Below are 27,469 nucleotides of genomic sequence, written 5' to 3' on the forward strand. Positions count from 1 at the left end.
TCAGTGTACTTCCTTTAATTTGTATATAAAATAGTACTGGACGATGCCACGTATGTGTGTTTTTAAAGTTTCTTAATATGCGTTTAGTAATAAACTTGCTTGTTCCTAACTTTATCCTCAAAACCTGTGTATTGGCTCCCTGTTCCATTATGTCCATTAGCTTGTCTCGCTGAAAAAGGGTAGTGTTTGTTTATTTATTTCATAAAATTTACATACCGCTTGTAGGAAAAACCCTCCAAGCAGTTTACAGAAAAGATAAAACGGTAAAATAATCAGAAAAAATATTTGCAACCACAATTTAAAATATACAGAAAGTTAAAACTGCAAAAAAAATTGACTAAGACAAATTAAAATGCCTACAGGCTTTCTGAATATCTGGGTAGGCTTGTCTAAATAAGAATGTCTTCAGCAGGTGCTGAAAGGAATATAATAAGTACCTGCCTGATCTCAATAGGCAGGGAGTTCCAAAGTGTCAGTGCTGCCACATTTAAGTCATCAAGTTCCTACAGATGCAGTGCAGGTACTGTTTGGCACTTGTAAAAGTGCCAGTTCTGCCGATCAAAGCAGTCAGTCATTAGGTGATGGCGAGAAAACCCTGTTAAAAATGACAAGCTTAAATTTGTATGCTTCAGTTTTGACAGGCGAGCAAATTCCTCCTAATTAATGCCTGTCATGACTCAAATAACTGGTGTACCCTCTACCCTAACAACTAGGAAACAGGTTCTTCGAATAAACATTTCGCCGCTGGTTGAACAAGGAGACATATTTCTCCTCCCTAAAGTCATTCTTCCCCCGTGAATGGTTTCAGACAACCATTGCCTCACCTGCTTCCTGACAGAGCTGGCCCATATTTGGCAACTCCCTTGGGGGTCAAAATGTGCTGGGTTTCAGTCACAATCTTGGGAAGAAAGCCCCTTTCTGCACTTTTTTAGTTCTTATTTTTCTTGGTGGAATAGGGATTCTAAACAGTGCTAGCGATGCAGTACACTCCTTCAGGAATCTAGCGATTTAGTGCAGTTAACTAATGTGGGACACAGTGGTGTGACAGTCACTGAGGTCTGGGAAGGCCACTTTCCTCTTGCCCAATTGTGGTGACTCACGCACTCTTAGGCTGGACTCCCACAGTATGGAGCATGGCAGCAAGCGTGGATTTTGCAGGCAGCTCTAAAAACAGAAGAACCTGCTTTGCAACCGAGGGCAGGACCACTGAGTCTGACATGTTGCATCATACAGGTCATGTGCACTCATGCCAGGAGGAATGTAACTGATAAATTTGAGGAAGTCTGGCAAGGGTTCTTAGAATTATTTTGAAGGCTGAAAACAATGAGAAAGAATTGACTGGATGCTCTGGTTGGTTTTGATTGAAGTATATTTGCAGAAACAACATGGATGTTTCCCCTTGGTCTCCTTGTTGGTCAAACCTCGCAGATCCCTCCACAAAGTGCTGTATCCTAATACTTACATTCCATCTTTCCTTTTATTTTTAGTTTGACTCGGTAGTTTTGTCCAATTTCAAAATGATAACAAATTTTCTGTACTATAGCCAAAACTGTCTGTCACGTTTTTCACATGCTTTTTTGTGTTCTTGTGAAAAAGGTTCAATAAAAAATTAAAATGTACAAAATGAGATTGCTCTCCTTGGAAATGTGGCCTTCTTGATGTCTTAAAATGAAATTCTCTTATTATTTTACAGGATGATTCTGAGTTATTCAAGAGCACTTCGAGAAGAAGCAGACGATAATGTCAGAGCTCGCTGTATGGAAGGAGAATACAGGGGAAAGAAAAAAACCCTCTGGAAATTCTGTAAAGGAATCTTACGATCTATGCAGCTTTTCTCCAATAATTTCACAGTTAATTACATGTTGCCTTGAAATGTTTTGCTTCCTTGATGGGGGAGTAATTGTTACTTATTCTCCATATGTAGTATCACTTAATTCAAATGGCATTTCTAATAGCTGAACCATATTCCTCCCCGCCCTTGTTTAAGATAGAATAACTACTCAAAAAAGATGATGAGGCAGTGGGCCCATTGCCCAGGCCATAGCTGAGGAACAGCCAGTGATTTTTAAAATTCCATTGCCTTTTTTATATTACAGAGGAATAAATGAGACCTGTTCTGTAAGTGAATCGACAGTGCACTTGCTTTCTTTGTTTCTTAAACCTTATACTTCAGTCATAGAGGGAATGCTGACAGTGTTAAGTATTAAATCCATCTTGGTTGCTTCCTGTAAGCAGGAGGCAGTAAGCAGGACTTGCCAAGTCCTTGGATATGAAATGTGACTCTCATTCCGAAACTGTTTATAGGATTAAAAGTACACTTCAGCATGAAGAATCTCAGAAAGCATAAATAGCTTTAGGGTCATGCCTTATTCTGAATGCTTTGCAACACTTTCTTAGCAATTCCACCAGCTGGCTACGTTGAGCTGGAGCTGGTTGGATGCCTGTAATTGTAAGAAAAATTGGCAGGGATTTAATTGATATGGATAGAAAGTAGTAAATTGAGATGGTACATGGATAAAAGGCCATAGCCCCACCTGGCGTTTCTTATTTTTCAGTTCTTCCTCTGTTTTGTATCTGCCCAAATTATGGCCATTGTTTCATTGACTTCGGAAACATCAGTCCGAAAGAAGGGTACCTGAAGATAATTTCCAACATAAAGAGCCGTGTTGGATTTGGTAAATGTTTGAGTGGAGCAGTATATTTTTACATGGAAAGTCCATTGGCAACGGTGATGATATTTTTATAGACATTTTAACTGCCTTAGAAAAACACATAGGAGAACAAATAATGTTATTTATTTGCTTTGGAACTGTTAAATACTGGGGTTTTCTTAAAATTCTATGTTTTGCCTTCTCATATTATCAAGATTTTGGGTGGGTTCATAATGCCTGCTTAGAATACTTCTGAATTTTGGTTTGGTCTTATCAAACATAGAATCAGAAAAGAGGCTCTTGATTATACTGCAATAAGGAGAAAGGCACAGTGAATAGTGACTGCATTGAAGTACTTATTTTCTTTGATTTCTCTGTGGAGTGCCTTCATGACCGGAAGCCCCAGAACCTCCCCATGCTTCATCCACAACCTGTTTTCGTCTCCTTGTTGGTCAAACCTACCAGCTAGAATAGAGATGTGTTTCAGAAACTAATATTCTGTATACAACCATTTTGCAAATAAATTTTTAAAAAGCAAGGTGGGTTTAACTTTAATTGCCTATTACCCATTTTTTATCATTGTGATTACCCTGCCTGACATAAAATAAACGGAGTATGTACAGTTAATACTGAAATGGCAGAAGAAAAAAGCTGCAGATGCAAACCCACCGTTGGGGGTGGAGACTGGAAGCCTTGTGAACCGTGAACCGAGTGCTCCCCAACCGAGCAGAAGACCAAGAAACAATATTTACAACCAGTAGCGAAGCTGCATGCCCCACTACCAGGGACGGAGAGCAGGCGGGGCGTGTGGCTTGCACTCCCCGGGGGGCGTGGTACGCTGCCTGCAAGGGCGTTCTGGGGGTGTGATGCGCCGCCTGTGGGGTGTGGCGCCCGGTGCGGGGAGGGGGGGGAGATGCTCGGTGCATGTCCGGGGGGCTGCCGCGATAGCACCCTACCGGAATAGTGGTGCCGGGGACGGTCCACTCCCTCCGTTCTTCCGCCAGTGTTTAAAACATATCCCCAGCAGGCTGTATTTATCAGGATCAAGTACAGTGGTACCTCTGGTTACGAACTTAATTCGTTCCAGAGGTCCGTTCTTAACCTGAAACTGTTCTTAACCTGAGGTACCACTTTAGCTAATGGGGCCTCCTGCTGCTGCCGCCGCACGATTTCTGTTCTCATCCTGAAGCAAAGTTCTTAACTCGAGGTACTATTTCTGGGTTAGCGGAGACTGTAACCTGAAGAGTCTGTAACCCGAAGTACCACTGCAAATTAAAAGAACACAACCTACCAATGTATTTTGAACCTCATGAGAAGAGGGGAATTCTGAAGCCTACTTCCTCCAAGACTGATTCCAGGTTGTTACCTGTGACAACCAAGAACAGCAAAGGGAGATCAAATGGGAGTGACACTACTAACACCAATAGCACTCAGGAATGTAACAAGAGAAGAAATGTTCTAGTAACTTACAATTTTTAAACCAGAACTTACGGAATGCTGTGGGACTTTACATACTTGTAGTGAATCAACAGAAATGACCCTCCTTGATGAAAAGCTAAAAAACCTGAATTTTGAAAATAAACTGAAAATTGATTTTGATCTGCATTTCCTGTTTAATAATAGTAATTTATTTATACCCCGCCCATCTGGCTGGGTTTCCCCAGCCACTCTGGGCGGCTCCCAACCGAATATTAAAAACACAATACAGCACAATACAGTTTTCCGTTTCCACAGAGGAAACATTACAAGAAGCAGTGAAGATAGTTAATAAAGGGAATGTGCATAAAAGAAATGAGCTTCATTAATAAGCAGAACAAAATCAGATTCTGGAAAAGAAACTGGAAGAATTCACAAGGCTATATAGGAAAACAGGTTTGACAAAAATTAGGCAGAAAATAGAGGAAAAAATGCACACAATTAAATTTACCCGGTACTTGAAAGTGATAAAAGCGGTGGATTTATTAAATCTACCTGGATGCCCTCCCTATTAGAGTAGGGTGCTGCCCACTTTATGCGATTTCACTTATGCATGAGGGCCGCCAGAACAGAACCCCCACGAAAGTTGGGGGACGCCTCTACTACACGTACAATTTTATTTAATGAAATTATGAACAATGGCAAAACATAAGTCAAATGTTGTAAGCATGGTAACAAAATTTGGGGAGAAGGTTTTAATGAAATCTCAGCCATAATTGGATGGGGGTGGGATCAGAAAAAAAGCTTAGAATCATAGAGTTGGAAGAGACCACAAGGGCCATCGAGTCCAACCCCCTGCCAAGCAGGAAACACCATCAGAGCACTCCTGGCATATGGTTGTCAAGCCTCTGCTTAAAGACCTCCAAAGAAGGAGACTCCACCACACTCCTTGGCAGCAAATTCCACTGTCAAACAGCTCTTACTGTCAGGAAGTTCTTCCTAATGTTTAGGTGGAATCTTCTTTCTTGTAGTTTGGATCCATTGCTCCGTGTCCGCTTCTCTGGAGCAGCAGAAAACAACCTTTCTCCCTCCTCTATGTATTTGACTCTATTATATATATTTACAGGGGAAAATCTGGATAGTTTACATTAAAGCTCGGTGGGCCACTTTGGTCCACATAGAAACCTTACCCATAAGCTGAAATCACGACTTGCAGTTAAGTAGCCTTGTTGGTGCTTTTCCATTATCCTTGCAGTCGGAAAAAATTAATTTTTCACTATTTGCAAAAGAACTTCAATCCTTTCATGTAACCAAGAAGGATGGATAGTGAAGCATTTTCTTTCCCCGAGCAATAAATATTTACTGTCCTCTGTTGCCTAGCAGCAAATGGCTTTATAAGAATCAACATCTTCCTGCTTTGACATGCTAGCTGTGATTTTGAAAAGGTGTTTTGCCCCCAGAGATGAAAGCCTGTGGTCAACGCATGTCAGTTGTGTGTGTTTATTTGTTGTTGTTGTTTAGTCGTGTCCGACTCTTCGTGACCCCATGGACCAGCGCACGCCAGGCACTCCTGTCTCCCACTGCCTCCCGCAGTGTTTATTTAGCAGTCCTAAATAAAGCTGCTAAGTTATTAAAAACCCAACATTGGTTACGAATAAAAATTAAATACATTTTTAAGATATAGTCTCTCAAATATATTTTCACCAATGTATTTCATAGTGAAATGTATTTCAGAGGGAAGAATGTGAGAGAATGTATTATTAACAACATAATTTCATATCACATATGATAGGGTCATCTGAATGTGTGCTAAGGTATATTTGTCAGGATCCAAGGGACTATATTACGGGCATGCAAGAGCTTGCATGTCTCTGTTAGATATCACTAGGGGGCACCACACACCCAGTTTCAAAAGTGGTGTCTATGGGCCATGTGAGGTTGCTGCTTTAGAAACATATGACCAACTCATTGGACATCCTGAAATGATGGCATCCTGGCATCCATGCACAGGTATATATTGGAAGCTGCCCTATACGGAGTCAGATTGTTGATTTATTTAGCTAGGTATTGTCCACCCTGACTGGCAACAGCTCTCCAGGGTTTCAGACCAGAAGTCTTCTCCAGCCCTACCTGGAGATCTCTGGCATTGAACCAGAGACCTCCTTCATGGAAGGCAGATAGTCTACCACCCAACTAGAGAGCCAGTGTGGTGTAGTGGTTAAGAGCGGTAGTCTCGTAATCTGGGGAACCGGGTTCGCGTCTCCGCTCCTCCACATGCAGCTGCTGGGTGACCTTGGGCCAGTCACACTTCTTTGAAGTCTCTCGGCCCCACTCACCTCACAGAGTGTTTGTTGTGGGGGAGGAAGGGAAAGGAGAATGTTAGCCGCTTTGAGACTCCTTAAAGGGAGTGAAAGGCGGGATATCAAATCCAAACTCCTCTTCTTCTTCTTCCTTCCCCAGCATATTTTTGCCGATAGCTTATGAAGACTTGTCCACAGCCCAAGGTCCATATATTTGCAAGGAAATTGAAAGCAATGGAGGGAAAAGCGTCAGTCAAAATGGTGGGAATTAACTTTAATTGTGTTTATCTAAGGACAACTACTTTATCCTCAAAGTGCTACCTTCTCTAGGGAGGCGGGCGGAGAAAGCAATAATGGAGCAATCATTGTTGGGAGTGTTTTTCACAAATGCCTCATCAGTACCCTAGGTATAAACCATGCCACTTGGCTCCTGAAGAATGCTGCCAAAGTGTTTGCATGTGTTCATATTTTACCTTTTCAGCTAGATAGATAACGGTGAAAGCTTGTGGGGTTCTGCACAAGGCGGAAACTAGCCTACAATTTACTTGAATAGAAGATACTTTTCAATTGGACCACCTTCCTGAACACAACGACGCGGACACTGACCAAACTAGGAGTTACTGCCGTGACATAAGAAGCCAGCATTGCGGTAACTGGTGGATTATTTCCACTCCCCCACTCTGTTCCTATTTTTCAGAAAGAGTGGAAGCAGAAAATTGAACCCAGAGGGGAGTGTGTGCAGACGAAACAGGCGCTTCGGAATAGGAACAATACTGTAAACCAATAGGCTGGGTTCTTAGTTAGTCAGCTTTCTATCAGGTAATGTGCTGAGAAACTCCTGAGTGCCTTGATTACGGGAGAGACTTGCAAGGGCACAGCAGTTACCACTGATATTTTGCCAATACATTTCTGCACCTTGTTCACAGTCCTAAAGACTGCCTCCTAACAAAAGCTGAGCATGCCTGGTTCTATGTCCTATCGATTGAACACATAGAGGGAGCTGCTTTGGAAGACGGATGTTGATCCTTTCCAGCCCCATGGCAACGATTACTTGCTATATGTGGCTTTACCTCACTCACTTTTCTAACTCCCTCGTGAGATCCGAAAAGTTTGCAGTCAATGGAAGCTTGGGTGCGTTATTTGAAATACCGAACATCTCTCACTTTTTATCTTGGACAAACTATACACTTGCTGACTGGCAGAGCTTTCTGGAAGGGAAAAGGTATGGGTCAGGTTCCCAAAACCTTCTTGTGAAAATCCTCCTCGTCGTGGCGTACTCGGTTATCATTGTGTTCTCCCTCTTCGGCAACGCCTTGGTGTGTCACGTCATGGTCAAAAACAAACGGATGCATTTTGCCACCAGCCTGTTCATTGTGAATCTTGCTGTGGCAGACTTGATGATCACCTTTCTCAACACTCCCTTTACTTTGGTAAGAGCATGGGGATAATGTTTATATTTATTGAGATTATTGTTTAAATAGCATAATACTTGCATGTGGATTTAGCTGCCTTGTGTCTGCTAAAATTATTAGGGGGGCAGAGGGCAGGAGCAGCACAGTTTATTTAAAACTAGTAATTGATAGTGATTGCCTGCAGAATGGTTCTTCTGTGCTTGCGTGTGTTTAAGAAGAGAGCTGTGTTATCCTAGCTACTTATACTAAGCTAGTAATGTGTTTAAGGTATCATTGTACTTTTTTAAAGCACCTCAAAGATCCATTAGTAAAAGTCTCTTGCACAAGCTCTTGCAAACCGAAAGGGGATGCAGAGTGCTGGGTGAAAATTACTATCAATGTATGCATAGTCCTTTCCTAATCCATTAGGAAAAGCACTGCATCAAGGATTTATTGTGTTATCTATGGAGGCAACAGGCATATATTCATAACAAATGGGATTCGTTGGCAGCTAAGTTGCTTCCCCATTTGCAAGAAAGCTAGCCGAATGCATTGCTCTCGGCAATCAGATCTTAATAGCTAAATTAGTTAGCATCTGCTGGACGCAGCTTCACGTAGCTCAATCAGCTCTCAGGGCCCTGAAGCCTTGATTGTGCTCTGCGGGGTGTACTTCACAATTTCTATAGCTCTAGGGAGCCACAATAGCTTGGATTGTGTGACTGGTGGTCATCTTCCTGGCACAGATTCAGCTAGATTCCCTTATCTCTGTTATGCCTGTAGACAGACAAACCAAACCAAAGGCAACAGAACAACCCACAGTAAAGTCTCTGTCAAACCGAAACCAGAGTGATTTATTGGATGCAAAGCTTTGCTTCTAGTAAGTGACGAATTATTGTAATAAGTACCTGCATATTGTAACAAGTATCTGCATAGTATCGTTATCAAATTCGTTAGTTGCTTTATCTTGCCCAAGGCAACCCAAAGCAACTTACAAAGAAACATTAAAAACATCTCACCCACTTGTAAAAGACCATAGATAAAGGCCAAAGGCCTGGCTACAGAGGGAAGTTTTCATCTGGTACCTAAAGAAATGTAACAAAGGTGCCAGGCAAGTGTCCCTGGGGAGAGCATTCCTGAAACAGGGAGCCACCATGGAAAAGGCCCTGTCCTATTGCTGCCCTCTGGACCTCTTGTGGAGGACACACACGAAGAAGGGCCTCGGATGATGATCGCAGGGTTCGGGGCAGTTCATATGGGGAGAGTTGGTCCTAGAGGTATTGCAGTCCTGAGGCATTTTCATTTTCAAGCCCTATGGCATTTTCAAGTGTTTAAAGCAGATCACATGCATTGTTTTACTGTAATTCTTGCAGAAATCCTGCAAGATAGGAAAGTGCTGCTTTCTCCATCTTGCAGATGATGGGCTGATAGGGATGGGGGAGGGTTTCAATTCAGTTCACATTTAGAGTCCAATCTTTCACACTATCCGAAACACTGTGAACATGAGTTATGCCTAGAAATTCACACTTCTATTTATTTTGCAATGTGGTTTCCCAACCAAGCAATTTTTTTTTAAAAAAATATTTATTATTATTAAAGCATATATTCAGGGACAGTGTACATAAAAATGAATGTGTCAGTGAAAATAATGTAAACAAGTGTACTGCATTGGGAAATTACTTGCAGAAATGTGCACATTAATAAAAAGCTGCATAGAACAATGTGCCAGAGAAGTTTGCATTAAAACACTGATGAATTTTCATGAGTTTTTTTGGGGGGTGGGGTGGAGAATCTCAACAGAAATGCGATGAACTGAATTTAAGGTTGGAAAAATGAGAAACGAGATTGACAGAATCTTTTCTCCTTAGCTGAGCGTGAGTGGCTTGCTCAGTCAGGTCTCAGAAATACTGCAGAGAAAAGCAAGTTAAAAGACAGTTCTTCTGAACTGTCTGGGGTGTGTGTGTGTGTGTGTGTGTGTGTGTGTGTGTGTGTGAGAGAGAGAGAGAGAGAGAGAGAGAGAGAGAGAGAGAGAGAGAGAATGCATTTGTGCTGGAAATAGAAGCAAGTCCTATCAAGGAGGATATTGGCCGACCACAACCCCAAGCCCTACTGTGATGGTAAAAAGTGAAAATTGTCTTGTTCCTGCCAGGCTCGCTTCGTGAACAGTACGTGGATATTTGGGAAAGAGATGTGCCACATCAGTCGATTTGCCCAGTACTGTTCCCTCCATGTCTCTGCCTTGACCCTGACGGCTATTGCCATAGACAGACGCCAGGTGAGGAACTTTTTATTCCAAATGGCAATCAAGAACATTTGGCGCATGCTTTATTTTACTTCTAAAAGCCTTTTTAAGGGGATAGCCAGCTGGCAGGCCTCACCCAATATCCCGCAACATCTCCCACGAGGAATATTAACCCCTTTTCTTGGTGACAAAACCTCCTTCCAGAGCGTTGCTATTTTGCAGGTGGGATTTAACTGCATACAGGCAAAGTTGGGTTGCGCAATTAAAGTGAATTTTGTGCTTGAAGAAGCTCTCCTCTCCCCACTCCCACACCAAATCAGACCTTTTCCCCATAAGGGAAGTGATTGGGGAAATTCACTGAAAAGTGTAGGAGATAAATTTTGTGATGTGACGTCATATAATCTCCCCTCAGACAAACAAGAACGAATGCTCAATAAGTAGCAGCAGCAGATGACATAGAATGCTCCTGCAAACTTTACCTTTACATTTCTAAAATAAAGCTTTCCCCCCCAACATGCTCTGCAAACAGGTGATACTGCATCCTCTGAAGCCTCGGATTTCGACTGCAAAGGGTCTTGTTTGCATCTCCATCATCTGGCTAATGGCCACATGCTTCTCCCTCCCACATGCAATCTACCAGAAATTATTCACTTTTGAATACAGGTAAGGGGGACTTTTTGGCAGGGCAGTCGTGGTGTGCTGGTCCTGGGAGGTTACCATGCAGCGTGGTCCGAGTCCAGTCCAAGGTCAAGGGTGTGGTATGGGGGCTGTCTGTCAAGGCAGAAGCAGGGTCCAAGGCAAGGAGTCAGGTGAGGTCAGGAACTCTGGCAGAAGAGCAGGACAGGGTGCCGGCAGGAACAGGTTACCAACAATGTTGCTCCCACAACCTGGGACTGGGCTGGCTGGCTTTTATCTCCTTTGAGGCATAGGGCGGCCCCGGTCCACAGGTGACTCGCCTCCCCTGGCCTTAAGGCGAGCACTCCTCCTGCGAGAACTTAGTTCCCTCCGCCTCTCTGCCCTGAGCCTCTGCAGCTCAGGTGAGGATGGAGGGTTACCGGACCCAGAGGCAACCTCACCTTCCCCTGACGGGGCTGAGAGTGGAGCACCTGCAGGCAATGGGTCCTCCATCACCTCAGGAGCCAGAGCAGATTCAGCTGGTGTCTGCTCCTGAGGTTCTGGCACAGGTGAGGGCCCTTCAGGTTCAAGCCCCAGCCCTGGCTCAGCCAGTCCTGGAGGCGGGGACTCCTGTGCAGGCTGGGATTCCTCAGGTTCAGCCTCTGAATCCAATTCCCAGGCCATCACACTTGGGCTTCTCTCAGGTAATGGCATCCTTGAGTCAGTGGCGGACTTGGGTACGATGGTGCTGTATGTAAGACCAACATTTGGAACCCACCCCTTCCCTTGTTGGGATACTGCTGGGAGACGGGGGCATCAGGCAGGGCCGCAGCTGGCTCCAGCCACTGGCCAGCAGCCAGGCGAAACTCCGGTTCTTGGTATAGCATCAATCTGTGACACAAGCCTCAGATACCCTTAGAGACTTGGCACGCTCATATCAGCAGAGTGAGTAACTTCTCACAACAGAAGAGGCGGACAGAGACATGTGTAAGCATTATTCACAGGTGTTTATTCAGCAAAGTTCAGGAGCAAAGGAAAAAACATGTCTGCTTCCCTTTGTGTCCAAGCACACAGCAGCAAAGCAAACGCAACATAGAACGGAAGTTCCCAGCAGACTGTGCTGGAAGTAAACAGGCATGTGACACACAACAGTCATACCCGTTCCCTTTTAAGGTGGAACGGAACTATATCCTAACACCCCTGTCCTTTTGCTTCCTTCCCAAAGATGGGTGAGGAGGGGCTCAACTTTGGGAAGGAGGCATGCGGGAAGGAGGCAGGGTCCTAGAGCCCTCTCACCTCTTTCCCAAAGCTGGGAAAGCACTAACTCGAATTTGGGAAGGAGGCAGGAGGACTCTAGAACCCTGTCAGAGTCCTCATGTCTTCTTCCCAAAGTCCATTGGGGGTGGGGAACATTCTACAGACAGAGGACCACATTCCCAGCTGGGCAGTCTTTCTGGGGCCACATGCTGGTGGTGGGTGGAGCCAGAGACAAAAGTGGGTGGAGCAGAAAAATGTAATGTTTTTACTGTTGTGCTAGTTCCTGTACAGGGGGACGCAGGTGGCGCTGTGGGTTAAACCACAGAGCCTAGGACTTGCCCATCAGAAGGTCGGTGGTTCGAATCCCTGCGACGGGGTGAGCTCCCATTGCTTGGTCCCTGCTCCTGCCAACCTAGCAGTTCGAAAGCACGTCAAAGTGCAAGTAGATAAATAGGTACCACTCTGGCGGGAAGGTAAACTGCGTTTCCGTGCGCTGCTCTGGTTCGCCAGAAGCGGCTTAGTCATGCTGGCCACATGACCCGGAAGCTGTATGCCGGCTCCCTTGGCCAATAAAGCCAGATGAGCGCCACAACCCCAGAGTCGGCCACGACTGGACCTAATGGTCAGGGGTCCCTTTACCTTTACTTTAGTTCCTGTACACACCCCTCTATCCTTAGCAAGCAAGGGATGCTCTTTCCATTCCAGGACACATCCTAGCTAGGCAAAAACATTCCAGGTCTGTATGAAACAAGGCCAGTGAGGGTAGTAGGCTTGGAGAGGGTGTGTGAGGATGAGTCCCAAGAGCCAGATAGAGAGGCCGGGAAGCTGGGCCTGTGGTTCCCCACTCCTGATCCAGAAGATTCTATGTTGAGATTAATGACCCTCAGGGGTCAAACTCCACAATTCTATGATTCTAAGTGAGGGCTACCCAAAAATACCCCAGGAGCCAGTTTATAGTGCCGTCAATCGGACGCTGGTGGCTCTGTGGTCTAAACCACTGAGCCTTATGAGCTTGCCAATTGGAAGGTTGGTGGGTCGAATCCCCGCAGTGCAGTGAGCTCCCATTGCTCTTTCCCATGTCCTGCCAACCTAGCAGTTCGAAAGCACACCAGCGCAAGTAGATAAGTAGGTACCGCTGTGGCGGGAAGATAAACGCGTTTCTGTGCACTCTGGTTTCCATCACAGTGTCCCATTGCGCCAGAAGTGGTTTAGTCATGCTGGCCACATGACCCGGAAAGCTGTGGACAAACGCCGGCTCCCTTGGCCTGAAAGCAAGATGAGCACCGCAACTCCATAGTCGCCTTTGACTGGACTTAACTGTCCAGGGGTCCTTTTTTTTAGTGCCATCTGATGAACAACCTAGTGTTTCCTCACTGCTGAAGCCAAGCCAGATGCAATAGAGAACATCTAGCGGTCCCCTGGCGTAGCATATTAACGGAATATCTGCCCTTGATTTTCAGGGAGGAGATCACCCGATCCTTGTGCCTCCCCAATTTTCCCGAGCCAGCGGATTTGTTCTGGAAGTACCTGGACTTGACAACTTTCATTCTGCTCTACGTGCTGCCCCTTCTCATTATCTCCATCACCTACGTGACCATCGCCAAGAAGCTCTGGTTCCGCACTGCCATCGGGGTCGTGATGGTCGAGCAGTACTTTGCCCTCCAGAGGAAGAAGATTATGACCATTAAGATGCTGATGCTGGTGGTGGTGATCTTCGCTGTCTGCTGGTTCCCTTTGAACTGCTACGTCCTCCTCCTCTCCAGCCAAGTCATCCACACCAACAATGGCCTGTATTTTGCTTTCCACTGGCTGGCCACAAGCAGCACCTGTTACAACCCCTTTATTTACTGCTGGCTCAATGAGAATTTCAGGGCAGAGCTGAAGACCTTTCTTAAGGTCTGCCGGAAATCCCCAGATCCAAGGGAGCAAAGGCTTCCGTCTCCTGCTGGTCTGCTGTGCAGGGCAGCCTGGCCACAGAGAGATCACCGCAGGGGTTTACAGGTCTCCCTTGACCTCCCGTCCACCTCCAATTTTCAGCTGAGAAAGAATGACATCACCGCTGTGCAGCCTATAGTTGCTGTGACTTGAGCATCGAAGCAGACTAATTGGGTGGTCTATGGCAGCACTGCAAGGAGGCCTTCTCCAGGTCTGATGGACTGGGCAACTGCGCAAAAAGCTCTGCCTTGTCCTTTAGTGTGTGTGGCTTTGCTCACTCGCTTGAGTCTTTCGAAGCTCTGAAGAACCATGTGTTTGCTCCCGTGTTGTGCTCCTGTGAGATTCAGTGATATTGCAATGGATGGATAGGTGGCAAGAGGTTGATGTCAAGGATATTCCTTTGGGGCAGAGAGTTAGCCCTTCTAAATCCTCCCAGCTCCATGGTTCTGGGTCCACCACACTGCCAATGATGGGCAGGAACCAATCTGGCAGCTGCTAATGACATCAAGGCTAGGTTTTCACATGTGATGGAGGGGTTGGCATTATTCTCTAAAGAGATAAGAGCCAAATAGGGGTCAGGAGCCAAGTTTTGTTGAGTGATACTTGACATTAAAGAAAGCATCCCGGACTAAGATTGGTTAACCACTTTGTGTTCCCATCACACACGCAGGAACGAGTCTCAGTGCCCACATTTTATCTAGCAATAGGCAGACATAGACTTTGCTGTTTGGGAAAGGCATCTACAACAATTTTGAGAGTGGCATCCCGAATCCTGGCCAAAATAGATTTTAGGGGACGCTTTGTCCAGAGACTTATCTCAGAGTGTTTCACCCCTGAAGAAAGCCTTTATTTGCCTTTGCAGTTGAGTTAAGCAACACAATAACCTTAAACCCACTTCAAGGCTGAGAAACTAGATGGAAAAAATGAAGCGAGAACACAGTTCAGTTGACATGTATTTTAGTTGCAATGGCTCTTATTGATTAGTTGGCAGTGCTACTTTCTGAGCAAAGTCATGGAGTCTGCAGAATAGGCTTCTTGCTGTGACTAAATTATTTTTTGCAATGACTAAGCATTGTCCAGCCTTTGTTTTCCAATGTGTGATGGTGTGACATTTGAAAATAATCACCAGGGTTTTAATGTATTTTTTAGCCCTAGTTTGTTACGCTAGGGTTCCTGTAAAAGCTTGCTTTATGAAACAGCAAACCAACTGCAAGAAAGCTCGTTCTGTGACTAAATAATAAAGACTATTTCTGTTACCAGCTGCCTGGGTCCTCTGATTCCATCATACTACACATGGGTCTCCAAGTGTTGCTCTACTATAACCCCCATGATCTCTGGCCGTCAGCTGAGCTGGCTGGCAATGATGGGAGTTGTAGTCCAACATTATCTGTGGGCCCAAACTTGAAGAATTCTGGAGTAAATCATTAGTGCAGCTGGATAAGCATAGGTCATACATGAACTATGCTGCTATAGATGGAGGTAATAGGACATTAAAAAACAACAATTAGCACATCGCAATGTTCAAGAGCAGTGATGTGACCAGGGCAGAAGGGCCTCAAATTCAGCAGGGCTGCACAGTGGCGTAGTGTGGGGGGTGTAGGGGGGGCCAGCCGCACCGGGCGCAACATCTGGTGGGGGGCGCGCTCGCACTCTCAGCTCTCTGCCCCTACCTGGCTCACTCACTCTCTCTCACTGCAGTGCTGGCTGTGCGAATCCGATCCGAGCCGCCGCATCGCTGCCCACTGTGGAGGGGGGTGGGTGCCAGGCGTGCGGTGCGGAGAGAGAGCGAGGGACTATCTGGGGGAGGGACAGTGCAGCAGCCGCCCAGGGCAGCGCTGAGCGTGGGAGAGAACCACACCAGACCAGACGAGGCAGCAGCAAGAAGAAGCTGGCAGCGGCGGCAGGTTAGGGGTTAGGGGGCGCAAATTACTTGCCTTGCCCTGGGTTAGGGGGCGCAAATTACTTGCCTTGCCCCGGGTGCTGACAACCCACGCTACGCCACTGAGGCTGCATACCCTCCAAGTATCCCGATTTTTCAGGGACAGTCCCAGAATTACAGAAGCTGTCCTGGTTTCTGATTTAATCCCGGAATGTCCCAGTTTTCCTTTTCCCTCCCCTTTGGAGTGTGTATGTGTGTGTGTGTGTAGGTGCAAAAACTGAGTACTGTTTATGCTGAAAATAAAATACTTGCACCAAATTTGAATTATTTTTTCCGAAATACTTTATTGTCACTTGTACAGCTTGTATACAGTGAGATTACACGAGCACCCCCCCCACTCAGCTCTCTTAGTCTTAATTCCCCTCATTTACTGACGCACACCCACCAAACCCAAAGTCAGTTGCCCTTTTGTTATCTTTTCATTCAGCAGCCTAACAGCCCACGGATAGAAGCTGTTCTTTGCTCTGTTGGTGCGACTAATCATGCTTCCATATCTTCTGCCCGAGGGCAGGAGATCAAGAAAGTGCCGGCCAGGGTGTGAATCATCCCTGAGAATTTTCCTCACTCTCCTGAGGCAATGTTCTTCTGATATTTCATCCAGCGGATTCACGGGACAGCTCATAATATCTTATGAAGGAAATGGTGATGAATTGGGAGTGGGGAGACCTGGTAAATGTATTATATTTCTATTTAAATGATAAGTCATCATTTCTAGATTTGCATGTCCACACTCTGTAGCTCAGTGGTAGAGAGCAAAAGGTCCCAGTTTCAATCGCTCATCTCCAGGCAGGACTTGTCTGAAAAGTCCCTTGTATGAATATTTGGCTGTCAGTCAGAATAGACAGGATCAGGCAGATTGCATCTGAGTTCTTAAGCATGTCAGACTAGTACCTGGGGGACCAGGGTTCCTCCCCTCCACACTCGTCCATTCAGTTACTTCCTCTCAGCCTAACCTACCTCACAGGGGGGTTGTGAGGATTAAATGGGGAAAGGAAGAACCATGCACACCACCTTGAGTTCCCTGGAGGAAAATGTGGGATATAAATGCAATAAATAAATTAATACATATATATAAAAGGTAAAGGGACCCCTGACCATTAGGTCCAGTTGTGGTTGACTCTGGGGTTGCAGCGCTCATCTCGCTTTATTGGCCAAGGGAGCCGGCGTATAGCTTCCGGGCCATGTAGCCAGCATGACTAAGCCGCTTCTGGCGAACCAGAGCAGCGCACGGAAACACCGTTTACCTTCCCGCCGGAGTGGTACCTATTTATCTACTTGCACTTTGATGTGCTTTTGAACTGCTAGGTTGTCAGGAGCAGGGACTGAGCAACGGGAGCTCACCCCATCACGGGGATTCAAACCGCCGACCTTCTGATTGGCAAGCCCTAGGCTCTGTGGTTTAACCCACGGTGCCACCCGCGTCCCATATATATATATATATATATATATATATATATATATATATATATATATTCATTTAGTCGTTTAGTCGTGTCCGACTCTTCGTGACCCCATGGACCAGAGCATGCAAGGCACTCCTGTCTCATTCTTATATATATATATATATATATATATATATATATATATATAGGTTTTGGTGTCTTCGGGTGTCTTCCCGTGTAAGAGTTGGGGTGTCTAGGCGACGTTTCGACGAGGTCTCACTCGTCATCTTCAGGCTGGTGCTTTCGGCTTCTTGTTACTGGAACAGAGCAGGATCTCAGTGTTTGAGTTCCTATAAATACTGTTGAGGGGGTGTGGTGCAGAGAAGAAGTTCCCAGGTTATTGTGCCTTTTCTTCTTTTGTTCCTTAATTACTTGGGGGATATCTTGAGTGATATCTTGAGTGATATTCTGAGTACCACTTAGGTGGGTCATTAAGTGTGGATTAGTTGCTATAGCTTTCGTGTCTTGACCTTTTGAGCTTGTGAAGAGATTTTTCTGAGAAGATGGCTGTACTGCACTGAGTTGTGCTCTGGCTTGGCTTCGTGTATAGGGGCGAGCTGTGGTTTTGTGCCCTGTGCCAGCCAGATCTGTGTAGGGATTGCAGGGGGGTGCAGCATCCGGAGGTGCCACTATGGTTTGGCTACCGGATGGAGTCTGTAATTTATCTGTGGAGAGGGTCTGGGTTTGGGTCTGGTGTGGTTGATAGGTGATGGCGTTCTGTGTGCCTCTGGTCCTGGTGTCGGTTTTTGTGGGGAGGGCTAATTTCCAGATGTCTGGCAGGCGGGACGTGTCGTCACGCTTGTTCATGTTGTGAGGGTGTTTCTCTATCTCGATGGCTTCCATGATTATTCTCTTGTGGTGATGTTCCATGTTAAAGAGCAATTTGGAATCTGCAAAATTAATTTCGTGTCCTGTTTCTTTCATGTGTTGGAAAAGAGAGGAGGTTTTTTCTTCTTTTTTGACGGCATTCTTGTGTTCTGCGATACGTGCATTTATTCGTCTGTTTGTTTGTCCAATGTACGTGGCTGGGCAGACTTTGCAGGGTATTTCATAGACCCCTTGGTTTTCCAACTGGATTTTATCTTTGGGGTTTCTGAGGATATTGGCTATTTTTTGGTTGGTGCAAAAGGCTGTTTTGATATTGTGTTTATGGAGGATTTTGCTGATTTTGTCTGTAGTGCCCTTGATATAAGGAAGGAGGGCCATGCCATTGTTTTCTTCTGTGTCTTGGTTTTTGGGGGGTGTTTCTTTTTGGATTAGCTTCGTAACCCTGTTTTGCTGGTATCCATTGGCGATTAACACATTTGAGAGATTCTGTAACTCAGTTGTCAAGTGGTCTTTGTCAGCCAGGCGTTTGGTTCTGGAGATGAGAGTCTTGGCTACGGAGTTTATTTGTGCAGGGTGGTGGTGTGATTGTGCATGTAAGTAGCGGTTGGTGTGTGTTTTTTTCTGGTAGATAGTGTGTCCTAGGGAGCCATCAGGTTTTTTGTAGATTAGGACGTCAAGGAAGGGAAGTTGGTTGTTGGCTTCTATTTCCATAGTAAATTGTATTTTGGGGTGTAGGCTGTTGAGATGTGTGAGGAAGCTGTCTAGTTTTTCTTTCCCGTGTGGCCAAATTACAAAGGTGTCGTCAACATATCTGAGCCAAAGTTTGGGTTTGTGTTCTGACTTGTCTAAAGCATTGGTTTCAAAGTGTTCCATGTACAAATTTGCGATGACCGGTGAGAGGGGTGATCCCATAGGCGCTCCTTCTATCTGTTTGTATCTTTGTCCATTGTGGATGAAGTACGTGTTGGTTAGGCAGTGGTTGGTCAGGTCCAGGATGTATTTGGGGGGATTGTATTTGTTTTGAATGGCTGTCAAGGCTTCATTAATGGGCACTTGAGTGAAGAGAGATACAACATCGAAGCTCACAAGTAGGTCATCGGGATGTAGGTTTTGCTTCTTTATTGTTTCTATGAACTGGAAGGAGTTAGTAACGTGTGAAGCGATGGATTCTGCATAGGGCTGAAGTTGCTTAGCGAGAAATTTAGCGAGATTTTGTAGAGGTGAGCCTATGGAGCTGACTATTGGTCTGAGTGGTGTTCCTTCTTTGTGTATCTTGGGGAGACCGTAGAGTTTGGGGCATCTGGATGATTTTTCTCTGGGGATGATTCTTAGCTGGATTTCTTCACTGATAGGAGAGGCTTTTATTTTGGATTTGGTGGTTTTTTCCAGATAGGTGGTGGGATCTGTTTTTATAGGTTGGTAGGTAGGGTCTTGGAGTAGATTTGATAGTTTTGCTTGGTAGTCCGATGTGTTCATCACAACAGTGGCATTACCTTTGTCTGCTGGGAGAATGATTATGTTGTTGTCTTTCTTCAGGTTGGTGAGTGCTTTCTGTTCTTCTTTGTGTAAATTGCTTCTGGGTGGTTTGCTGGAGCAGAGGATGTTGGTGACTTCAAGTCTGATTTTATTGGCTTCATCTGGGTCGATTTTGGTTAGGCTAGCTTCGACTCCGCATATGATGTTTTCCGTGGGGATGCGTCTCGGGGCGACTGCAAAGTTGAAACCTTTGGAGAGTACTTTGGTTTCAGTTGGGGTGAGGATCCTGTCTGATATGTTATGTACTGTTTGTTTCATGGGTTGTTGTGGAGGGTGGCTGGGCTTCTGGCGTTTCTCTAGTTTGTGGAGTTTGTTGGTGTGTCTGTCTGTCTTATGTGAGGTCTCAGTTTCAGCTCTCCAGACGGCTAGTTGTTTGCATTTGTCCCAGAGTGCAGGGTGGATTTTGTTACAGAGTTTGAGGTGAAGAGTGAGCAGATCTTTGTTGGTTTGGTTTAGTAGGTATCTTTTCTTATGTATTTCGTTTCTGATTAGGGATAGTTCAGTTCGTTTCAGGATCCTTTCGGTAGCTGGGGTTTTAGAGTGGAATTTAAGTTGGAAGCATGTGGGAATTAAGTTGTTGTCCCGGCAGTTGCGTAGGAACAAGAGATCACATAAGATGGTGGCTCTTCGGATTTCTAGTTTCTCGTAGGTTCTTGTCAGCTGGAAGGTTTCCTCCCCGTAGAGGTGAGATATTTGCTTTCGTAGATTTTCACGGGTACAGGAATGTAGGTTTTGGTGTCTTCGGGTGTCTTCCCGTGTAAGAGTTGGGGTGTCTAGGCGACGTTTCGACGAGGTCTCACTCGTCATCTTCAGGCTGGTGCTTTCGGCTTCTTGTTACTGGAACAGAGCAGGATCTCAGTGTTTGAGTTCCTATAAATACTGTTGAGGGGGTGTGGTGCAGAGAAGAAGTTCCCAGGTTATTGTGCCTTTTCTTCTTTTGTTCCTTAATTACTTGGGGGATATCTTGAGTGATATCTTGAGTGATATTCTGAGTACCACTTAGGTGGGTCATTAAGTGTGGATTAGTTGCTATAGCTTTCGTGTCTTGACCTTTTGAGCTTGTGAAGAGATTTTTCTGAGAAGATGGCTGTACTGCACTGAGTTGTGCTCTGGCTTGGCTTCGTGTATAGGGGCGAGCTGTGGTTTTGTGCCCTGTGCCAGCCAGATCTGTGTAGGGATTGCAGGGGGGTGCAGCATCCGGAGGTGCCACTATGGTTTGGCTACCGGATGGAGTCTGTAATTTATCTGTGGAGAGGGTCTGGGTTTGGGTCTGGTGTGGTTGATAGGTGATGGCGTTCTGTGTGCCTCTGGTCCTGGTGTCGGTTTTTGTGGGGAGGGCTAATTTCCAGATGTCTGGCAGGCGGGACGTGTCGTCACGCTTGTTCATGTTGTGAGGGTGTTTCTCTATCTCGATGGCTTCCATGATTATTCTCTTGTGGTGATGTTCCATGTTAAAGAGCAATTTGGAATCTGCAAAATTAATTTCGTGTCCTGTTTCTTTCATGTGTTGGAAAAGAGAGGAGGTTTTTTCTTCTTTTTTGACGGCATTCTTGTGTTCTGCGATACGTGCATTTATTCGTCTGTTTGTTTGTCCAATGTACGTGGCTGGGCAGACTTTGCAGGGTATTTCATAGACCCCTTGGTTTTCCAACTGGATTTTATCTTTGGGGTTTCTGAGGATATTGGCTATTTTTTGGTTGGTGCAAAAGGCTGTTTTGATATTGTGTTTATGGAGGATTTTGCTGATTTTGTCTGTAGTGCCCTTGATATAAGGAAGGAGGGCCATGCCATTGTTTTCTTCTGTGTCTTGGTTTTTGGGGGGTGTTTCTTTTTGGATTAGCTTCGTAACCCTGTTTTGCTGGTATCCATTGGCGATTAACACATTTGAGAGATTCTGTAACTCAGTTGTCAAGTGGTCTTTGTCAGCCAGGCGTTTGGTTCTGGAGATGAGAGTCTTGGCTACGGAGTTTATTTGTGCAGGGTGGTGGTGTGATTGTGCATGTAAGTAGCGGTTGGTGTGTGTTTTTTTCTGGTAGATAGTGTGTCCTAGGGAGCCATCAGGTTTTTTGTAGATTAGGACGTCAAGGAAGGGAAGTTGGTTGTTGGCTTCTATTTCCATAGTAAATTGTATTTTGGGGTGTAGGCTGTTGAGATGTGTGAGGAAGCTGTCTAGTTTTTCTTTCCCGTGTGGCCAAATTACAAAGGTGTCGTCAACATATCTGAGCCAAAGTTTGGGTTTGTGTTCTGACTTGTCTAAAGCATTGGTTTCAAAGTGTTCCATGTACAAATTTGCGATGACCGGTGAGAGGGGTGATCCCATAGGCGCTCCTTCTATCTGTTTGTATCTTTGTCCATTGTGGATGAAGTACGTGTTGGTTAGGCAGTGGTTGGTCAGGTCCAGGATGTATTTGGGGGGATTGTATTTGTTTTGAATGGCTGTCAAGGCTTCATTAATGGGCACTTGAGTGAAGAGAGATACAACATCGAAGCTCACAAGTAGGTCATCGGGATGTAGGTTTTGCTTCTTTATTGTTTCTATGAACTGGAAGGAGTTAGTAACGTGTGAAGCGATGGATTCTGCATAGGGCTGAAGTTGCTTAGCGAGAAATTTAGCGAGATTTTGTAGAGGTGAGCCTATGGAGCTGACTATTGGTCTGAGTGGTGTTCCTTCTTTGTGTATCTTGGGGAGACCGTAGAGTTTGGGGCATCTGGATGATTTTTCTCTGGGGATGATTCTTAGCTGGATTTCTTCACTGATAGGAGAGGCTTTTATTTTGGATTTGGTGGTTTTTTCCAGATAGGTGGTGGGATCTGTTTTTATAGGTTGGTAGGTAGGGTCTTGGAGTAGATTTGATAGTTTTGCTTGGTAGTCCGATGTGTTCATCACAACAGTGGCATTACCTTTGTCTGCTGGGAGAATGATTATGTTGTTGTCTTTCTTCAGGTTGGTGAGTGCTTTCTGTTCTTCTTTGTGTAAATTGCTTCTGGGTGGTTTGCTGGAGCAGAGGATGTTGGTGACTTCAAGTCTTCCCGTGTAAGAGTTGGGGTGTCTAGGCGACGTTTCGACGAGGTCTCACTCGTCATCTTCAGGCTGGTGCTTTCGGCTTCTTGTTACTAGAACAGAGCAGGATCTCAGTGTTTGAGTTCCTATAAATACTGTTGAGGGGGTGTGGTGTATGGCCTCCAACGTTCTGGGCAGATAGGAAGTTCCTAGGTTAATGTGCCTTTTCTTCTTTTGTTCATTAATTACTTGAGGGATATCTTGAGTGATTACTTGAGTGATATTCTGAGTACCACTTAGGAGGGTCATTAGGTGTGGATTAGTTGCTAAAGCTTTCGTGTCTTGACCTCTTGACCTTGTGAAGAGTTTTTCTGAGAAGATGGCTGTACTGCACTTAGTTGTGCTCTGGCTTGGCTTCGTGTATAGGGGCGAGCTGTGGTTTTGTGCCCTGTGCCAGCCAGATCTGTGTAGGGATTGCAGGGGGGTGCAGCATCCGGAGGTGCCACTATGGTTTGGCTACTGGATGGTGTCTGTAATTTATCTGTGGAGAGGGTCTGGGTTTGGGTCTGGTGTGGTTGATTGGAGATGGCGTTCTGTGTGCCTCTGGTTCTGGTGTCGGTTTTTGTGGGGAGGGCTAATTTCCAGATGTCTGGCAGGCGGGACGTGTCGTCACGCTTGTTCATGTTGTGAGGGTGTTTCTCTATCTCGATGGCTTCCATGATTATTCTCTTGTGGTGATGTTCCATGTTAAAGAGCAATTTGGAATCTGCAAAATTAATTTCGTGTCCTGTTTCTTTCATGTGTTGGTAAAGAGAGGAAGTTTTTTCTTCTCCCCACAAAAACCGACACCAGAACCAGAGGCACACAGAACGCCATCTCCAATCAACCACACCAGACCCAAACCCAGACCCTCTCCACAGATAAATTACAGACACCATCCAGTAGCCAAACCATAGTGGCACCTCCGGATGCTGCACCCCCCTGCAATCCCTACACAGATCTGGCTGGCACAGGGCACAAAACCACAGCTCGCCCCTATACACGAAGCCAAGCCAGAGCACAACTAAGTGCAGTACAGCCATCTTCTCAGAAAAACTCTTCACAAGGTCAAGAGGTCAAGACACGAAAGCTTTAGCAACTAATCCACACCTAATGACCCTCCTAAGTGGTACTCAGAATATCACTCAAGTAATCACTCAAGATATCCCTCAAGTAATTAATGAACAAAAGAAGAAAAGGCACATTAACCTAGGAACTTCCTATCTGCCCAGAACGTTGGAGGCCATACACCACACCCCCTCAACAGTATTTATAGGAACTCAAACACTGAGATCCTGCTCTGTTCTAGTAACAAGAAGCCGAAAGCACCAGCCTGAAGATGACGAGTGAGACCTCGTCGAAACGTCGCCTAGACACCCCAACTCTTACACGGGAAGACACCCGAAGACACCAAAACCTACATTCCTGTACCCGTGAAAATCTACGAAAGCATATATATATATATATATATATATATAATCCCAGGCAGGAGAATGCTGTTGTGCTCAGGTCCTGCTTGCAGGCTGCCCATGGGCATCTGACTGACCAATGTGAAAACAGGGCATTGGACTAGATGGGCCTTTGTGCCTATCAGGCAAAGCACTTATGTTCAAAAAATGAGAGTTGGACAAATGGCATTGGCATAATTCATTCCAATCAAATGTTAGGCCCTATGTGATGCTATTTCTGCACCCAGTTGTCTTGAAGAATAGTGGATCTGTCACTTGGCCCCAAACTCCCACTCTGAAGTAGAATAATAATAATAATAATAATAATAATAATAATAATAATAATAATAATTTATTTATACCCCGCCCATCTGGCTGTTTCCCGGCAACTCTGGGCGCCTCCCAGTCGAGTGTTAAAAACAATACAGCATTAAATATTAAAAACTTCCCTAAACAGGGCTGCCTTCAGATGTCTTTTGAAGATAGGATAGATGCTTATTTCCTTCACATCTGAAGGGAGGGCATTCCACAGGGCGGACGCCACTACCGAGAAGGCCCTCTGTCTGGTTCCCTGTAACCTCATTTCTCGCAATGAGGGAACCGCCAGAAGGCCCTTGGCGCTGGACCTCAGTGTCTGGGCTGAACGATGGGGCTGGAGACGCTCCTTCAGGTATACTGGGCTGAGGCCGTTTAGGGCTTTATAGTATAGTTCCAAGCCTTAGTTTGGTAGTTAACCTGTAGGAGAGAGAGAATGGGCATGCCATATGGTGGAATGTGATAGTATACTATTTCTGTAATAAAGCCCAACGAGCTGATTTGCATGTGGGTGGAGCTGTAGTATGTGTTTATACCCATCTTACGCCAGGCTGGAATCATCAGACGAAAGACACTTTGTAGACATAAATAAATGTGCAAACTCAGGCCACAACAACTGTTTTCTTGGAAAACTGCATCTTTTCCCCCACAAGAAGGGGGAAAAAAAGTTGGCATGTGTTGTGATTTTGGGCAGGCAGGTGACAGGAAGGGGAAGGAGGAAGCAACCCTTCTCCTGCCTCTGAAACTGTCAGCCTGTCAGTTGTGGTTTTCAACTTAAAAATAACTAAACAAAATGACGGAGAAAAGATTCATATGGATGTGTGATTCGGTCAGTGGGAAGAAGATGCGAAAGGAAAAGGTTCTTCCCAAATATTCTGCCGTGGTATTAAAATAAAAATAAAAACAAAAACCACTCAATTCCTTCCCACGCAGGGACCTAAGTAAATGTGACAGTCATAGAATTACTTCCAAACCACATCCTCTTCGCAAGTCCCACAGTTGCAATCATACACCCTATAATTGCTCTTGAGTGAACGCGTTCTAAGTGAACAGAGGCAGAAGCTGAAAAGTTTCTTTTCAAATTGCGTGGGAGTTATCCTCATCTAGCCAAGACTCCTGATAACCCGTGTGGAAGGGGAACACTGGTATTAGGCACATTTACATGTCCACCTTTGGAAAAGAAAGCAAGAACCCTGCCCCCCCAAATTAACCCCACCATTCATTGTTGTTGTTGTTTAGTCATTTAGTCGTGTCCGACTCTTCGTGACCCCATGGACCAGAGCACGCCAGGCCCTCCTGTCTTCCACTGCCTCCCGCAGTTTGGTCAAACTCATGTTAGTAGCTTCGAGAACACTGTCCAACCATCTTGTCCTCTGTTGTCCCCTTCTCCTTGTGCCCTCCATCTTTCCCAACATCAGGGTCTTTTCCAGGGAGTCGTCTCTTCTCATGAGGTGGCCAAAGTATTGGAGCCTCAGCTTCAGGATCTGTCCTTCCAGTGAGCACTCAGGGCTGATTTCCTTCAGAATGGCTAGGTTTGATCTTATTGCAGTCCATGGGACTCTCAAGAGTCTCCTCCAGCACCATAATTCAAAAGCATCAATTCTTCGGCAATCAGCCTTCTTTATGGTCCAGCTCCCAAGCTTGTTCTCTGCTGTCCCAGAGGGCAGGACCCGAATAAACAGATTCGAATGACAAGAAAGGAGAATTCAGATAAACACCAGGAAGAACTGTTAGACAGTGGAACGGACACCCTCGGAAACTGGTGGACTTTTCTTCCTTGGAGGTTTTCAAGCTGAGATTGGATGGCCATCTGTCATGGATGCTTGCGCTGAGATTCCTGAATTGCAAGGGGTTGGACTAGATAACCACTGGGGTACTTTTCTACTCCACACTGCTATGATTTATCAGCCTGCGTAGACCAGCTCTGAATCTTGATTACACGTGCCAAGGATTAGCATCTGGCTTTGAGGAGTCTCCTGTGGATGGTCATTTGATCCTTAGTTGTCTTTGGCAGATTGCTTCTGTTGAGAGCCAGAAATTGCTATGTTTTATGTGAATACACAGCATTCTCAGGGCTGTAATCACCCTCATTTTCATTATTTTCCTTCCTGTGCTCAGTATGCACGATTCCACCCCACCGACCGCGCACCTTCTCTGTGCCTGCAGGATGTCAAGAGTTTCCCCCAACCTCTGGCATCATAGGAAAGGAAAAGAATGATTTAGTTAATGCTGCATAATTAATATCCTGGCAGCAGAAGCAGAAATTGCAACGACTACAAAAGACACAATTTGAAGATCAGTGGCTTAATATAGCCTTTTATACTTTAAAATCTACAAAGAGCTGCATTATTTTCCTGTGGTTTTGGCACATTCAATGCAAGAAGAGCTGCTGTGAACTGCCTTATGAGGAACGGCTAAGGGAGCTGGGCATGTTTAGCCTGGAGAAGAGGAGGTTAAGGGGTGATATGATAGCCATGTTCAAATATATAAAAGGATGTCACATAGAGGAGGGAGAAAGGTTGTTTTCTGCTGCTCCAGAGAAGCAGACACGGAGCAATGGATCCAAACTACAAGAAAGAAGATTCCACCTAAACATTAGGAAGAACTTCCTGACAGTAAGAGCTGTTCGACAGTGGAATTTGCTGCCAAGGAGTGTGGTGGAGTCTCCTACTTTGGAGGTCTTTAAGCAGAGGCTTGACAACCATATGTCAGGAGTGCTCTGATGGTGTTTCCTGCTTGGCAGGGGGTTGGACTCGATGGCCCTTGTGGTCTCTTCCAACTCTATGATTCTATGATTCTATAAACAATGTGCAGCTCTGGCCCCAAAATGGAAAACGAGCGAGGTCCCAACTAAAGCAGCATGGCAACTTAAGTTGACAGAATATGCACAACTCGAAGACTTAACATACAGAATAAGAGAACAAGAAGAACATACGTTTAAAAAAGATTGGAAAACCTTTACTGAATATATAGAAAATACCACATTTTTCGCTCTGCACCCGACCATAAGACGCACCTAGTTTTTAGAGGAGGAAAACAAGAAAAAATATATTCTCTCATCACCTCAACTCCCATCTTCCCTGAGCTCTGGCCTTGCTACCTAGGGGTGATGGGAGT

The 27,469-nt window shown here is 45.3% G+C and overlaps 2 protein-coding genes across 7 annotated transcripts in view; both read left to right on the forward strand.

The window, feature by feature from the left end:
• The window catches only part of MRE11 (MRE11 homolog, double strand break repair nuclease), a 30,686-nt gene extending 27,497 nt beyond the window's left edge, over window positions 1-3,189 (forward strand). For all 5 annotated transcript variants that reach the window (XM_081197653.1, XM_081197654.1, XM_081197656.1 and 2 more), the window contains one exon: window positions 1,694-3,189. In XM_081197653.1, the coding sequence (XP_081053779.1) occupies window positions 1,694-1,741 (48 nt within the window). In that variant the 3' untranslated portion in view covers window positions 1,742-3,189. The remainder of the gene's footprint in view (window positions 1-1,693) is intronic.
• Window positions 3,190-6,634: 3,445 nt separating this feature from the next.
• On the forward strand, window positions 6,635-15,065 carry GPR83 (G protein-coupled receptor 83). 2 transcript variants are annotated; one of them, XM_081199145.1, is made up of 5 exons: window positions 6,635-7,186; window positions 7,294-7,797; window positions 9,905-10,030; window positions 10,527-10,660; window positions 13,330-15,065. In XM_081199145.1, exons 2-5 carry the CDS (start codon window positions 7,384-7,386, stop codon window positions 13,955-13,957), a joined length of 1,302 nt encoding a protein of 433 aa, XP_081055271.1. In that variant the 5' UTR covers window positions 6,635-7,186; window positions 7,294-7,383; the 3' UTR covers window positions 13,958-15,065. The 2 variants fall into 2 exon arrangements, with proteins under 2 accessions (XP_081055271.1, XP_081055270.1); XM_081199144.1 differs by having other exon boundaries at window positions 6,635-7,797.
• The last annotated feature ends 12,404 nt before the right edge of the window (window positions 15,066-27,469 follow it).

The sequence above is a fragment of the Podarcis bocagei genome (genome assembly GCF_964188305.1).
Source record: "Podarcis bocagei genome assembly, chromosome: 6".
Taxonomy (NCBI): Eukaryota; Metazoa; Chordata; class Lepidosauria; order Squamata; family Lacertidae; genus Podarcis; species Podarcis bocagei.